General features: G+C 32.8%; 2 protein-coding genes and 1 pseudogene across 2 annotated transcripts; all 3 read right to left on the bottom strand.

The window, feature by feature from the left end:
• Positions 1-1384: 1384 nt before the first annotated feature.
• Positions 1385-2707, bottom strand: LOC11431172 (stemmadenine O-acetyltransferase). The gene has a single exon (XM_003616797.3). It carries the CDS (start codon positions 2705-2707, stop codon positions 1385-1387), a length of 1323 nt encoding a protein of 440 aa, XP_003616845.1.
• Positions 2708-6604: 3897 nt separating this feature from the next.
• LOC11425021 (stemmadenine O-acetyltransferase-like) lies at positions 6605-8840 on the bottom strand (annotated as a pseudogene).
• Positions 8841-10109: 1269 nt separating this feature from the next.
• Positions 10110-15528, bottom strand: LOC11434558 (protein disulfide isomerase-like 2-3). The gene is made up of 9 exons (XM_003616803.4): positions 15350-15528; positions 13759-13917; positions 12739-12852; positions 12244-12407; positions 12031-12130; positions 11572-11748; positions 11337-11482; positions 10747-10893; positions 10110-10657 (listed from the first exon to the last, which is right to left on the bottom strand). The coding sequence occupies exons 1-9, from the start codon at positions 15470-15472 to the stop codon at positions 10480-10482; spliced, it is 1308 nt and encodes a 435-aa protein (XP_003616851.1). The 5' UTR covers positions 15473-15528; the 3' UTR covers positions 10110-10479.
• Between the last annotated feature and the right edge of the window lie 2232 nt (positions 15529-17760).

Here is a 17760-nt window from a genome sequence, read left to right on the forward strand (position 1 = left end):
GTTCTTTGAGCATATGATAACTCGTATAACTTGGCCAAAGATTAATTGAATTAATTAACTACCATCTTAACCCTATTTTTATTACATTTATTTTTTGAAAAAAAAATTGGTCACTAAAGTGACTTGATTTAAATATATCTTGATTTGAATATATCAATAGTGTCAATTGTACTTAGAAAAAGTAGTGCCAACTTCCATAGTTAATGTTTAGGCTAAACCCAAGAATGCTTAGATGAGATGACGCGAGTCTCTTCTAACTTAATTAAGGTCATATGTTCGAATCTAGCCTTAAATATGCAACAACGTTAAAATTCTTAGGGAGAGTTTACAACAAATATGTTGCCATATGGTGTACTAATTCTTTGTAAAAGAAAAGCAATAAACCATTCAACTCTATTTATACTATTTTCTTTGGGTAAAAAAACAAACAATCACGCCGATATGAAAGTTGGTATAAAGTTGACTCATCCACAAAACCGTATGTCCAACTTCTGCCGCCAACGTGAGATTCTTTCTAGTCGGTGATCTATAAATACCAAAGTAAGTGCTCTTTGAGCCTATGATAACTTGTTAAACTTGGCCAAAGATTAATTGAACTAATGAATTACCATCTTAGCACTATTTTGATTACATGATTTCTTTAAAAAATAAAAAATTGGACACTAAAGTAACTTAATTTAAATACAACGATCTTAGATAGATTGTTGATTGTGTGCTGATTTATCCGGTTCAAAAAATAGGGATGTTGTATAAAATAAGAGAAAAATATGGTTACCACAGAAAAATGCGAACCCTCGAATAAGTTACTATGTAGAGAAATTGGAGAAATTCATTGGTACCTGAAAAATATTTTATTTTATTATTATTTTTTAAAAAAAACAGGAGACGGTTCAGAGTAGAAAAGAAAAATACATTTTAAAAAATATATTTGAAATTTTAGTTTGGGAAAAATGTCTGTTTAAAATGATGGAATAACTAGTGTTAAAACCTTTTATGTTTTCAAAATGAGGATGTATGAAGTTGAAAGATATGTACATGCTTGGTTTGAAAATGGAAAGTATATGATGAACCTTAATTGATTGTAGTTTCGATCAAGAACAAAAAAATAGCAATATTTTGTGATGAACTTATGCAATATTTTTTTATACTATCTTTCACATTCTCTCTTTCATGTCTCCACATACCCATGTGAAAGATAATATAAAAATATAATCTAGTGGTTGAGAGAGTATGATAAGAATATATTCCTTATTTAATATAACGGACATGATCAACTTTCCCATGGTGGGAAAGAACTCTCATTTCCCAAATTAAATGGCACCTACTATTGATACGTATAGTCTTACCGTCTTTAACCTTTCACCGCCATATATGCTAACTATAGTTACAATTTTGAGGGTATTACATCATGTCTAGCATTGTTTGGATTAAAAGACGCATATTGAAGAAGCTCAAATTCATGTTCAAACTTAGCCATATAATTATCTTCCATGTTCACAATCGCTTCAATCCCATCTCCATCTCTTGTATCCATCAAAAATATAATATTCCTTGAAGACAAACCAGTAGTGGTGATCCATATTGGTTTTCCCCATCCAAAATCTGCTTCATACATTGGAAACCTACACCAACTACTAAACGTAAACAAATTTTTATTCTCGGAATAAGGTTCTGTAACTTGCTTCAAGCATTCAGATATATTATTGTTCTCTTTCTCTCTAAATAATTTTGGATAAACGTTACAACATTCAGATAACCCTTCTTTTATCTGGCAGACCAAATCTTCTAGTTCCATTTCCTTCTTATTTGCCAACATAGACGAAAACCAAAATATGTTCCCTACACAATGTTCAGACAATGGAGGAACCATTCTTCTACGAAGATCGACAATCATGCTAAACATTGCCGTCTGGAAATTTAACCCCATTATTGAAACGGCATGCTTGTAAATCCATGCAGTTACAACTTGTACTTGCGTGGGAGAATGCATGGAACTAGAAGTCACCATTGCCTTAAGAGACTTAATCATTGCAGGTTGAAAAACAAACCTTTTAAATACGACATTGTTTTCTTTCTTTATCACCATTTCTGGGAAGATAGGCAAATCCCTTTGTGGAAAAATTGTTGCCCCTGCATCAAGTAAACTCAAGGGTGATACTAATAACTCTTTTTTATCTTCCTCTATCTTTTGGTTGATAATGGCCCAATCATTCATGAATTTGAAAATGGTTGAAGCATCACCAATTTTGTGAGTCATGCAAATACTTATTACCATTCCTCCACATGTAAACCAATTTATTTGAATGGCTATAAAACTTGCTCTCCAATCCATTTCTTTCCATTGTAATTCATCAGGGAACAAAGGGTTCAACAATTTTTCAGTAGGATTTTGAAGAATCTCTGAAAGTTTGTTTTTTATCTTTGTGACTAAAAACAACACCCCTTGGTCATTACATTCAATGGTAATTCTATCTTTAATCCTACCAGCAAAAGGATAGTATTTGGATAGAAGTTGAGATAAGGATTTTCGAAGTTGTGATATTTTTGAATTTTGGTCTATACTCTTGTTTGGGTTGTAAAAATAAAGCAATGGCGCATAGTTTCTGAAAATAATGTTGTCTATGAATGAAAGTGGGTAAAGTTTGAGGTGAGATGGAGTTGGTGATGAAGGTTTGATGGTTTCTCTTGAAAGTAATTCTATTTCCATGGTAATTAATTCATGAAATACTTTAATATTCTCACCAATGCAATTTATGCTATGACTAGTATATTGATTGAATGTACTGCCTTAACAATACCACAAGTGGTTATATAGTGCATAAATTATAAGATTAAGACTAGTATGAAGCATGAACAAACGTATCTTTTGGTAAAAAAAAAAATCACACAGTTGACCAAAGTGTATTATTTTAGGAAAAAGATACATTTGCTTTGTTATCGGTATCACCAAATCAATTTTTGAATTTGTTTTTGCAGTGTCTCAGGTTCGAACTTCAAACCTTACATATAATAATGCATTATCTCTGTCAAGTGAGTTATACCGGTGATGATTGTGTGCTCGGTTCTTGAATTCTCTCATTTCCTTCTTTAATATATGGATCCATATATGTAATTATGTGTGTGGATAAAATTTCTTCAATAAGTATCGAATTTATTCTTGTTTCTTTAAACTCAAACATTTAAGATTTATTCCAAAAAAAATAAAAAATAAAAAAATTACACACGTAGTGGCGTCCACATCAGCATTGACTTGATCAAAATTGCTCTGAGGGATCAAAATTGAAAAAAGGGACAATACTTAAGGGGCTAGATTATATTTTATTTTATTAGGGGACCAAAATTGCAACTTCCTAATACTTAAAGGATCAAAACCGCTATTAATCCATTTTAATATTAAATCTATTCTATCATTTTAATTTGTTTCTGCATAACATTAACCAATTCTACCTAATTCCCTATGTTTTGGGCCACTATAGGCAACCATCCACTACTCTATCCTCTCAGTTATTTATTTATGTTTTATTTTTTCTATACAATTCCCTAATTTTATGGGCAATGTAGTCAACCATCAATTTCTCTTTCTCGATTATTTAATTTTTTGTTATTTGTCTAACTTTCATAACTTATTTTGAAGAAGCTAAATTAGCAAACTCAATTGACACCGGGGAATCGAACGTAAGATCGCGAGGAATATCACACTCTCAGATCCCAAATCAACACCGCTATACCTAAATTTCATAACTTTAAGCCTACTATCTTATCTTTGTAAAAAAAAAATATAATATCTTATCGTTTAGATAAGAAAAAAATTATGTCTCTTAAGCAATTTTGAAGCCAAAAACATGGTTACTATTTTAATTCTAAATCTATTTCATTATTTTAATTTGTTTTTCCATTGGTTTTAACCAATTCTACCTATTTTATGGCCGGCCACAGTGGGAAACAACCCACTTCTCTTTCTCAATCATTTAATTTTTTCCCCTAATTTTCTGCCTACTATCTTATCTTATTTTATATATAAAAGTTGATAAACAAATTTATGTATAAAAATGCTATATCATTGGTGTTATTTAAATAAATAAAAATTTATATTATATTTGTTAAATTATTGATATCATTGAAAAAGTTAAATATAGTTTATTACAATACGATAAAAGTGCAAATATTGTTTTTTTAGAGGTAAGAAAGTGTAAAATATTATACCTAAAATTTTAATCAAATCTATATTCATTCTATACCATGTATAAAGGAAATAAATAATTTTGGGGTGACTTTTCACCTACAATTATATTCTTAAACAAATTAGTCTGTAAAAATGCTATGTTGTTGATATTATTAAAAAATATAAGAATTTATATTATGTATGCTGTATATTTTATTTTAGGGGATATTCATTTGAAGAATATAAATATAGTTTGTTACAATATAAAAATGAAAAACAAATGATTTCCTTGAAAATTACTATATTTTCCCAACAAGACAACTTCATTTCACCGTATCACAATATCAAGATTTTCTAGTGGATATTGCTGAGGATTTCGTTAGAAAATTACACTCACTTGGTGCTAGGAAATTATCTATAACTGGTCTTGTTCCTATTGGGTGTCTCCCATTAGAAAGGGCTACAAATATTTTTGGTGACCATGCTTGCAATGAAAAATACAATAGAGTGGCTTTGCAATTTAATGCCAAGTTGGAGAATATGATATCAAAGCTAAATAAGGAGTTACCACAATTGAAGGCTTTGTCGGCAAATGCATATGAGATTGTCAATGATATCATTACAAGACCTTCCTTCTATGGTATGTTTTCTTTATTTGTTCTCACAACATATATATCTATCTTATGTGATACATCTTATTATGGTATTTTATGTGTTGCACTTCTCTTTCGTTGGCTATGACTATAAGTCTATAACACAAAATATACAAACACACATATAGGTTCAAAAATAAAATAGAATTGATGTTCTTCTTCTTGGTCATGGGGCCATCACATGGTTTTGAGCAACTATATAAGTGAAGTTGATACCATATTTTCATCCGAAATGCATTAGGTATATTGGTCATTTCACTTTTATGTTGTTGAACATCCACTTTTTCTTTCAACGTAAGACTCTTATTCACCTTTGATATACCAACAATCTCCTTATCAAATGTCAGACCATGGATATGTATATGTTTCCTCCCAAGCGAAAACTTTTTCATTCACATACACTTGCATCGTCGTATGTCGTTGACACTACATCAACAGGACATGCCGTCTGACCACCATTGTTAAGAAGACTTTTGATACAAGAGTTGGTTGAACCATTGACTTTGATATCATTGTTATGTCACGAGGAGATCCAAAGTATCATCACTCCATTGACCATTAAACAACAACACAAGTGAAATTGGATATTACATCGTCACTAAAAACCCATTTCATTATTTTAATTTGTTTCTCCATTAACTTTAACCAACTCTACCTAAATTAACATTTTGATTGATTATTGTCTAACATTCCACTTAACCAGTCCAACAACACTTGCTTATCACCATAGTCACAAGGTGCCTACACATTTACCCTGATAGCCTTATTGATTCCCCAAACATCCTCCACCACAATCTCATGTTTATCATGGAGTATCATCCAATTCTTCCAATCGATGTTAACAGACGAAGCGTCTTTAACATTTCTTTCCTCTCTTTACTCAAAAGTCTTGCAAATATTCCTCAAGGAAGTAAGGGGAATCTTCTTACCCTTGACAAAAGTATTTTTGAAGTTATGATCAATACGGGAAACACCACCTTGTCTAGTCTAGCTCCTCGTGGGTGCCACACAATGCTTGTTATTCAAACAAGAAGACGCCTTCTTGGCCGCAACAAAAGAAAAAACAAATCCAACACACCTAACATTTTGATCTTGCATCCACTCAATGCTCTACGATCCAGAAACGATAGTGACACGTCGCTTGGGAGGACAATAAAGAGATTGTTTTGCAGACTTCGTTAGTTTCGTTCCCGTGGTAGAACCAGCACTACCTTTTTGAGCACCCTTCGTACCTGCATTCTCCTGGCTACCTCTGCTGCTGGGGTTTACTTTAATTACACATTCCTTCCTTTCTTAAAGTAGTTAGTTTATGCAAAAGATGATGATACCACCGAGGCAAAGACATGTTAGTGAGCAAACATGAGGATGGAATCGGTGCATAATTGAACATAGTTTATGCTACACCCTAATTTGTAATCCACCAATGGCAAACATGTCTCTTTACTTTAGAAGACAAACTAGAAAGGATTAGGATGCATATATGTTTCGAATTTGTACCAAATAGAAATATATTACAAATATTGAATAAGAACGGAGTTTTGCCTTATTTTCTTCATTATTCTGAAGCAAATACCAAACAGAAAATACTTGAAACTAAGTTTACAAGGAAAACCATTAATTTCATCAAGGTGGAAACAAATGTATTCACTAGATAAAGTCATTTAAGACTGATAAATTGGAAGAAAATAAGGCATTTTAGAATTTCAATCTTGACTTAGAAGAAATATGTTACAAATCTTTTATGCGAACCCACACATCGACAAATAATTAATACATATAGATCCACATGTTAAGAAGGAATTGAGAGAGGTCAAGAACAGTTCACACAATCATCATCTCTAACATTGTTTGGATCAAGAGAGGTATACTCAAAAAGCTCAAAGTCATGTTCAAACTTAGCCATATAATTATCTTTCATGTTCACAAGAGCTTCAATCCCATCTCCATCTATTGTATCCATCAAAAATATAATATTCTTTGAAGAACAACCAGTAGTGGTGATCCATATTGGTTTTCCCCATCCAAAATCTGCTTCATACATCGGAAACCTACACCAACTACTAAAAGTAAACAAATTTTTATTCTCCGAATAAGGTTGTGTAACTTGCTTCAAGCACTCAGATATCTTATTGTTCTCTTTCTTGTTAGTTTGTTTTAATTCAAGTTTAGTTTAGTGATAATCACAATCAGTGAATAATCACACTTTGTTTTAGTTTGTTACAAGTTTGTTAGAGGTTAGCAAATAAGATCTAGAGTTTGTTACATTGCTTGTGCTTCAAGCAACTTAGCTAGACATTGTATATAAGCTACCTCCTTTGTATATTTTCATAAGCATCAATAACAATTTCATCATAACTTCTCTCTTCTCTCAATTCTCTCTAATTCACAAATCACAAATTCACATAAACCCTAGAATCATAAATCTGCTTCTGTTGCTTGTGTAACAAGCATCAATTGATGCGCTATCATTTCTCCCTAAATAATTTTGGATAAACGTTACAACACTCAGATAACCCTTCTTTTATTTTGCAGACCAACTCATCTAGCTCCATTTCCTTCTTATTTGCCAACATATACGAATTGCAAACTATGTTCCCTGCACATTTTTCCGACAATGGAGGATCCATTCTTTTTCTAAGATTTACAGCCATGCAAAACGACGCCGTTTGGAAATTTAACCCCATTATTGAAACTGTATGCTTGTAAATCCATGCAGTTACAACTTGTACATGTGTGGGAGAATGCATGAAACTAGAAGTTACCATTGCCTTAAGAGATTTGATCATTGCAGGTTGAAAAAAAAACCTTTTAAATACGACATTGTTTTCTCTCTTTCCCGCAATCTCTGGGAAAACAGGCAAATCCCTTTGTGGAAAAATTATTGCTCCTGCATCAAGTAAACTTAAGGGTGATACTAATAACTCTTTTCCATCTTCCTGTTTGGTTGATAGTGGCCCAATCATTCATGAAGTTGAAAACGGTTGAAGCATCACCAATTTTGTGACTCATGCAAATACTTATAGCCATTCCTCCACATGCAAAGCAGTTTATTTGAATGGCTATAAAACTTGCACTCCAATCCATGTCTTTCCATTGTAATTCATCAGGGAACAAAGGGTTCAACAATTTTTCAGTGGGATTTTGAAGAAACTCTGAAAGATTGTTTTTTACCTTTGTGACAAAAAATAACACACCTTGATCATTGCATTCAATGGTAATTTTATCTTTAATCCTACCAGCAAAATGATAGAATTTAGATAAAAGTTGAGATAAAGATTTTCGAAGCTGTGAGATCAGGGGCGGATACATACACCGGCTATGTGTGGCTAAAGCCCCACATGCCTTTTCCTTTTTTTTTAATTTTTTTTTAATTTTTAATAATAGATATAATACAAAAGAACAAGTCGGTAAATGAGTAAATTATCTCTTTTAAAGTGTGTTTTATATTTGAATCCTGCAAAGTCATTTGCGGTTTTTGATGTGAACAAATTATTGAGGATGACTAAGTTTTATCCAAATGATTTAATAGATGTGCCGGAAGTGGCGTTACGCCATTAACTTAAGAATTGTGTTACAAATATTCGATTTGATCCAAAATTTGCTAAGTCGAATCTACTTTCACATCTTTGTGCAAAATTTGTGGAAACAAATAAATGCAACACATTTGCTATGGTTTATTAACTTTTGAAGCAGACTTTGCTTTTGCTGGTAGCAACTGCAAGTGTTGAACATGTTTTTTCATTGTAATGTATTGTATCAAACAATGTTATTACTTATTTTTAATATAATTATTTGTATTATTGTTCTTTGAAAATTTAGCCCCACATATATTAAAAGTCTGGATCCGTCCCTGTGTGAGATATTTTTGAATTTTGGTCGATACTCTTGTTTGGATTGTAAAAGTAAAGCAATGGCACATAGTTACTGAAATAAATGTTGTCTATTAAAGAAAGTGGAAAAAGTTTGAGATGAGGAGTTGGTGATGAAGGTTTGATGGTTTCTCTTGAAAGTAATTCAATCTCCATGGTAATCAATTGCCTCTCCAACTGATGAAATATTTGAATATTCTTACTAGTACAATTTAATTTATGTAGTGAGTCGTATATTGATTGAATGTATGTATTGATATAACTATAGCACAAGTGTTTATATAGTGCATGAATTATAAAGCTATTACAAGATCAAGACCAGTCTAAAGTATATGAATACATGTATGAATTATAATTATATTCTAGCACCAACGTGTTATTATTATATCCCTAAAAAAAACGTGTTATTATATCGAAAATAATCAATCACGATGTTATTCGTTTCTGTGACATTCAGCTTTATTTAGTGTGCGTTATTTAAATCTAAGATTATTATATTTATTTGAAACATGCATATAGTATCAGATTTATTTATTAGTAGTACCAGTCAAAAAGATGAAGCTTGCATAGATTATTTTATTGATTAATTGTCACAATGGAGGATAATGTATAATTACCCTTGTTGATTAATGGTCAATAGTAGGCTTTCGTATCACTTTGTTCAGTAAACTGTTTGTCACGGGCATTTCCTTTGACATTACATTGGTTAGGTTTCGTATAAACTTGTATATTAACAAGAACAATCCATTTGTGTTTTTTTTTTTTTGTTGTTATAATGCTAAGAGTGAAAAAGAGAAGAGAAAACAAACACAAACTACTCTCTAGAAAAGAAATTTTGAAATGCGTCCATCTTCTGAAGATACAGAGAGATCATCTAAATATGAAGAATGTCATATGATCCTTGAATATAGCATAAAAGATCCGATAAATAAAAATCAGCGCTATTTCCAATAACCCTACCATCGCCAGCTCTAACAGGCAAACCTAGACAAGAATGAAGCAAGAATAGTTACCGTTGTTCCACTTAACGAGTCTTTCACCAGGTATAGCATTGGAATTAACAGAAAAGCAAACTTGTGTGTTTGAGTTACCTAGATGTTTATTTTAGCAAGTTGATTATTAGTTTTTATCAATGATTGTCAACTCTAATAACTAATAATTGGAAATGAGTCTCAATGATTGCCATCTTGTAAACACTTCACTGATGCATGTAGGTTGTACATAAGTTTTTTTTCTCTCAAGAAGCAGATTCATATAAGTTTGATATTATTTATATAAATTTCAATAAATAATCTCCGTGAACAAAGCTCAAACATTGCATTATAAAGGGGTTGAGATTCGAACTCCGAATTCCCCACTTATTCACCTTAATTGATGAGTTTCAAGCCACTATGCTACTTCAAAAATACAAGAAATAGAAGAGTATAGTTTAAAGTGTTGTGTGTTGCACACAACCACACAACCGGCTATGATCAATGAGGAACGATCCAAAGAACCAGGTCATAACGTACTAATGTTCAATCAGTTGTTCATTAATGGGAAAAATGAAAATAACAACATGCCAACATTTTCCTGAGGTATTTGTATACCACTAAATGACATGATGCTCCTCAAAAGATTACTCATCACTACACTAGTCTTTAATTCCGAACATGAAAAAAACGAAAAACAGTGAGGATAATCATCTTTAAGACCACACATTTCCCTTTAATATTCTACATACTATCATTTCCTATAGCATAAAACTGGTAATGATTTCAGGACTAATTTTGTAACACTTTGTTTGCGAGTTTCATTATAGTTCATCTTTGGTCGAGGCATCTTCTCCCATGAGTTCTTCAAGAGAAAATTCATCCTCCTCAACTATTTCTCCATCTTTTCCATCCCATGGTTCTGTCTTTACAATGGTGGGAGGAGTGTCACCTAGGGGCAAGTTCCCTTTGCCTCCGCGTCCAGCTTCTTTCACAAATTCTCTGAAGAAAATAAATCAATAATGTTCAAGCACTTGTTCGTTTCAGTAAAGCGCGAACTATTTAGCATAAAATTAGAAAAATAGACTTACATAATTTGGTCAAGTTCAAAAGCACTTTTGAGAGGAGCATAAACACCTTTCTTAACGTTCAAGGCTACTAATGCTGGATAACCATACCCACCAACACCAACTTTCTGCTCAAGATCTGGCTGCTTACCGGCAGCTGCCCATACATAGCTGTTCAAGACACAAATTCAAACAAAAACCGTTCAGCATCATTCATCAGCAAAGACTGATTCAAGAGTTTGATGAAGATGCATGCATTGTTGGTGTAAAATAGTTTTACACTGACATCCAATGAGAACCCATTATATTTCCATGTAAGTACACTTTACAACCGCAATTTAAAAATAACTGCAACATGTAGGATTCACATTGGTGTAAAACTAGTTTACACTAACAATGCATGTTGCCTTTTATCTTGATTTAAACATGTTTGTAAAGCATTTACAAAATCAATAGTATAAACCAAAAGTTAAATTTGAAAGATTAACTCAGTCATAGAGTGATGTTAAATTTACAAAATCAATAGTATAAACCAAAAGTTAAATTTGAAAGATTAACTCAGTCATAGAGTGATGTTAAAGTATGAACTGTACGCAAAATGTTATTTTACTTGCCTGTAAGGACTCCTTTTGAACTTCTCTGCAACTGTTAATAACTGCTGAAGGTATCTGTTTCTCCCCTCAGCCTTGGAATCCAAAATGTCGGGAAGGAAGGAAACAAAACAGATAGCAGCAGAACCACATTTCTCTTCCAAAACATCCTATAGACAACACTTATGTTTATATCTTATATTCTTTCTTTCAAATCAGTGTACAATCAAGTAAAGTTTGCAGGAGAACAAACACTCACTGGACTATATAGCTCTGTCACTTCTGGAGGAGCAACATTTGTTTCCAGCTGCTCTAGTGCGAATGATTCGATGGCTGCTGCAGTTCTAGCACCCTCGTAAGGAATTGGAGTATCTTTATCGGCTCCAAATACCAAGATTGTTGGGAATCCTTGAACATTGAACCTGCTCATCAGAGACTGACAAAAATATATTCTATCAGAATAATATAAACCGAAAGGCAGAATAAAAAGGTTAATATTGAACACTAATAATAATTGTAATAAATAAATTGAAAAGAAAGGTAGAGATCATCTTGATCAAACAACCAATGGATTTTCGAGTACTAATCAGTTTTGTCGATTGCAGATAGTAAAAAATAGCAGTTTGTTAAAATTATGCTACGCTATAGCCGCTATTTGACAAAACTGATTCTAATTTTTATCAACTACTATGAGATTAGATATACTCCATAAGCTTACCTTGTCAGCATCACAGTCAACATGACCCAGTTTAACCTTCCCTTTCAAATTATTGGATGCTCTTTTCCACTCAGGAGCTAATTTTTTGCAATGGCCACACCTTTGAGAAATAAAAAAAGACAAAAGTTGTAATTAGATTTAGAACTGCAAATCTGAAAGTAGAATTACATGTTCAGTCAGGTAATAAATAATTGAAATATAGGAAGTACTCACCAAGGTGCGAAAAATTCTACAATCCAAAGTTCTTTGCTTTTGATAACCAATTCATCGAAGTTACTAGAGTTTAGTTCTACCGAAGAAGAAGCGGTGCTTTCTTTTTTTTCATTTGATCCACCTGTTGCTTTTCCATTTAACCGTTCCTTCAAAAGAGCCTTTACCTGTACATGCAAATAAACTATAATCACACGATATTACAAGTAGTAGCCACTTAACAGTCAACCCTAATCCCAATACAATAATATTCCCACTCTGCTGAAATTTTGTACACTACCAAGTGGTGTTGCAAGTTTCCCTTTCAAGTTATTGATCAAATTCTCCTTTACTTGGAGTAATTTTTCATAGAAGTACAAGAAATTGTTGTTTTCCACAAAAAGAAGACATCTATCTACTCTATCCAAAATCCAAATTGTAACACTACACATGTTGGAAATATTTGATTGAAACTTTAGGGGAAAAAATGTTAAAATGTCCCAAGAGATTCCAACAAACCTGTTGAAGTGCAAATTCTGCGATCGGTTTAACGTCTCTGGCTCCTTGGTAATCAACTGGTGGTTTTCCAGGTGAAAACACCTTTATAGTTGGAAATCCTCTAATACCATATTCCTGAAGGGAATTAAGAAAAGACACAAAAATCTAAATGATTTTTTCAGATTTTGCAATTAACAGTTATAATAAAATAAATGAAGAAAATAGCCGAACATGTAAATCATAACAGGAGAAAGTTACAAGCATTAGATGAATAAATATTTCATCGTGCAAACAGTAACAGATGTCATGTAAGAGACAGGAAAATAAATAATCTCAACAAACATATTCTTATTCGTTAGTGTAATATATTCTTTGGTTGCTTTACATAGAAATGGAAGACTAGGAATATAAGGAAGGAAAAACTTTAAATATAATGATATAAAATATGTCAAGCATGGTAGGATCTTGAACATGCCTTAAAACATCAAACAATTTTATATCTAAAATGATGACGTCGAATTAATCATATGCCACATATTTAAAATAGTTATAGGAGGACACTTGACCCTATTTGGATAAACAACTTAATTAAGCACTTATCATATAGGTGTTAATGTATAAACTATTTCTATAACAAAAGATAAAACAAATTCGACCTGTTTTTCATATAAGCCTAAAGCTGTTTTCATAAGTTATCCTAGAGAGCTTATGGAAATAAGCTGAAAAAAGCTTATGAACATGTCATACACAGTTTTCATAAACTTTCCCCAACAGTCTAACAGTTACTTATTTCAATAGTTAACTCGAATAAACCAATCTAAACAGGTTCAGTACCATGTTTTGCATCGTGTGTGGTCCATCAAAGGTATGTATTTCTAGTGTACATTGTAGAAAAGTGTGAAGCATATAATAACACATATTCATATTCATAAAGGTTAAATGTAAGATGAAAACAACACATGCAGCATAGTCTTCCTTTAATATATGTCATTAAAATTTAAATTTTGAATCTGAGCAATGAAGAAATGAACAATGGAAAACCTGAGCCAGAGATTGGTGAGCATCAGCATCAAGTGCTGCTACAGTAACTACACCCTTTAACACAGTAGCTGCCTTCTCCCATATTGGAGTCAGAGCCTTACAGTGCCCGCACCATGGAGCAAAGAATTCAACAAGAACAACTCCATTTGAATTCAGAACCTGTCGTTATTCAAAATAGCACCCATAAAAACCTGATGCATTACAAACTAGATAAAACAAAGAAAAGGCTAACTCATAAAAATTATTCATATTTTCTTGGGGAGGGGCTCGTATTTCATCATATCAAAATCCAATCATAATACAATAATATTAAAAGACTGTTTGGATAAAGAACTTAATTAAGTGTGTATGTCTAATTTATCTTTATAACAAAAGATAAAATAAAATCAAAATGTTTTCATACAAGTTATAGACTGTTTTCATAAGCTATCTTGAAGAGCTTATGAAAATAAGAGGAAAACAACTTATGGACACGTCATAAGCAATTTTCGTAAGTTCTCTCAAACAGTCTTATAAGTGCTTATGTAAATAGGTAAGTTCAAATAAGACAATCCAAACAGACCTTAATTTGAGTTTTTTTTTTTTTTTTTTGAGAGATAATTTGAGTTTAGTTAGTATAAAAATATTTACAGCAATGAATCACATGCAATCATATGTGTGACTTTAGAAGTAGTTATGATTAAATTGAAACGTTCTTAATGATCAAAAGATTATGTGTATGTTTGGTTTCACTTTAGAGGAGCCAAAATTGACTCTAAAGGTGTAGAACTAAATTTTACATGTTTGGTTCACCTAGAGTAGAATTGATTTTGCCTCCAAAATAGATTCTACTTGAAGCTGGAAATTGTAGCTTCTAATTCTAGAATTGTTTTTTACACTCAAATTTAATGTTCACCTCACTTTTACATGAACCTATCAAAACATAAAATCCCTTTACCTTCAACTAAATTTTAGTGATAATCAATTTCACAGAATCAATTATTACAAAATCAATTTTTCTCACCACAAAACGAAACATACACAACATCTATGAAGCACAGACACCTGATACGACATGGACATGGACACTGACACATGGAAACCGATAATAATTTTAGAAAGTGACTTAACTCCATGTAAACGAAATTGTCGGTGTCAATGTGTCTGTCCGACACCCGGACACACCTAATCCGAAGGGTGGCTGTGCTTCATAGCATAACATTAACACATGAATTAAAAGATCTTTATAAGATTTTATATGAATTAAAACCTATTGATTTTTTCAGGTGATAAAACACAACATTAACACATACTTGCACAATGGTATGAATCAACAGATTTGTTACATTACATATCACACAAATCAAAAAATTGTATCTCCACAAAACCAAGAACCATTAAATCAACCATTTTTACACACTAAACTACAATCAACAGAAACAGAAACATCACAATACAGCAACATAGCAAAATTCCAATGCAAAACACCCAGATAGTTTCCCAGCATAAAGATACAAAATTTAACAATTCTACGCAATACCCATTTGAAAAAACAAGCTAAAAAAGTGGGATCACGAACTGGGTCAATGAAAAATTGAAAAAAATATTAAACCTTGGACTTGAAGTTGTTAGGAGTGAGTTGAAGAACAGGTGAGGAAGAACCGTAGAGAGCGTGAGAAAGGATGAGATTGTTGAAGAGAAAGATAGTTACAGCAATGAATGAGAGTTTTGCCATTGTTGAAGAATCGTAGATTGATGAATGAATCTGCGGGGGATGAAAATGGCGTTGTTTTATGAAGAAGGAATGAACTCTTGCAACGTGTGTCATCCAATAAAAGGTTGCCACGTCATCTCTCGTGTGTAAATATTTGTTAAAAATTCAAAACTTTTTAATCTCATTGGACAAAGACTTTGTGGTGGTCTCATAAAATTTGAAAAACAAGAAAAATATAAATTAATTATTTTGTCATAGAAAAAAAATTATGTCACCTTATTCTCGTTTTTAGGAAATGTTTACCTTCCCTTATTCTTGTTTTACAAAGAAAATAGGCTAAACTTCACTTTTCGCCTTCTAAGTTTCAAAATATTGTGATTTTGGTCCCCTATTAAAAAAAATGGCAAAAGTGAGCCCCTATGTTTAGAGAAATATGCTCTTTTGACCTCCTAACATAAGGGAAATATGCTTTTTGACCCGTTATCTTTATAAAAAGTTGCGATTATGATCCCTTTTTTGGGACACATGGCGTCTTCTCAGCAATTTTTTGATGAAAGGGGCCAAAATTACTATTTTTTTTAATAGGGGGCCAAAAACATTTTGAAACATAGGGGGCGAAAAGTGCAGTTTAGCCAAGAAAATAATGTTAGGTCATTATTGCTATATTAATCTCCCATTTTAAATTATAAATCGTTTTGGTTATTTTACGTAAATAAAAATAAGATAAAGTAATAAATAATTAAGGATACAATAGAAATAATAATATTAATGTTATCGTAAAATAACTTATAACTTATAATTTGACGGTACATGTTTCCAAAACAACTTTTAATTTAGACGTAGGAACAAGGAGGAAGAGAAACAAATGTCTATTAAATACGTATTTGAATAATGAATAATGTTATATTGTGAAAATGTCTTTTATGAAAGTAATTTCAGATAAATGATCAAAATGCGCAAGGAAACTTGGTTGCATAGGGATGTCAATTTCATCAATAAAACGGAGATCCCTTTGTTTGGAGATACATATATGGATAATTATTTCTTGCGGAGATGGGAGAGAAAGTCCCCCATGCTAGTGTGATGATGGGGACGGAGATCATACCCTCCGTCTCGCGAGGACTCCCCCGAGCAATTCACTATAATACATACTTTTATTTGTCTTTTAAAACAATATGTGTTGAAATTTTTTATACGAAATGTTTACCATAATGTTCTAATATTATACCATACCAGTTTGGTGTATTCATGTATTTGTGTGGCTTATCGCATTTGCACCCGTACTACATGTCTGGACCTCACCTCGTCGTAGGTCCGCTGTTGTCCTTTCTCCAGTTGTGACAGTTCTCGAGCTTAACAAACAAGGATTTTGCATACATTAGCGTCTCCTCGCTAGACCTAACATGAGGCATGTGTTCCTCAAAGGATATCTCATGGTTATGAGTTATAACCTGGCTGATGATACATCTAATGTGGTTGATGAGATGGACAACCTGATGAAGCATGGAGTTGTTGATTCTTGTCACTTTACTCATGAGGAGATATCGCTGCTGATTGAAATGTGTGTTGAGTATCCAAAACAGCATTTTGGCAAAGCCAACGTTTATAACAATCTGGTATTGGCTAAGGATGATCTTGTCATTTTTATTACCGATAAAGAGAATGATCTTGTGGGCTTACAGCCTATGTATGGAAGCCCCGAAAGGTTGTGGAATAACATAATCAATATAGCCATCAAAATGGGTCCTATTGAAGATTTGACCGAGGTTGTTGGAGAAGATTGTTTCATGTTAGACTTTCCATTGAGTTTCTCGGTTAACCTTGGTATGGAGAGTATAATAAATTTGCCCTCAGAACCAAGAATTGTTGGTCATAGTGGTTACCTACGAAGCACCGACACTCCTCCAATTAGGCGTGTCCCGTGTCGGACACGTGTCGTGTCCGACACCAACATGACACCGACACTTATATTTACACTAAAATATGTCACTTTTTCAAATTATTAACTGTGTCGGCGTGTCAGTGTCCGTGTCGTGTCCGGTGTCTTGTCCGTATCCATGCTTCATAGGTGGTTACTATGCTACTAGCAAATGCTTGGTTTCCGATCTTCAGCTCGTACAGATGATGTTGATGAGCGTGTTTAATGTCGTCGAGAATCTGGGTGCCTTCGGCATTTTCGGCTTACCTAGTGGAAATGTGAAAACTGATCCCTATTTCAACAGTAATTTAAGCAATTGGGGGCTCAGGAGCGAAGAAGACGGTAATAATAGTCTTCTGCACAAATGGAAAGGATTCCGGGGTGTACCCTT

Source organism: Medicago truncatula, chromosome 5 (assembly GCF_003473485.1).
Source record: "Medicago truncatula cultivar Jemalong A17 chromosome 5, MtrunA17r5.0-ANR, whole genome shotgun sequence".
NCBI classification, from domain to species: domain Eukaryota; kingdom Viridiplantae; phylum Streptophyta; class Magnoliopsida; order Fabales; family Fabaceae; genus Medicago; species Medicago truncatula.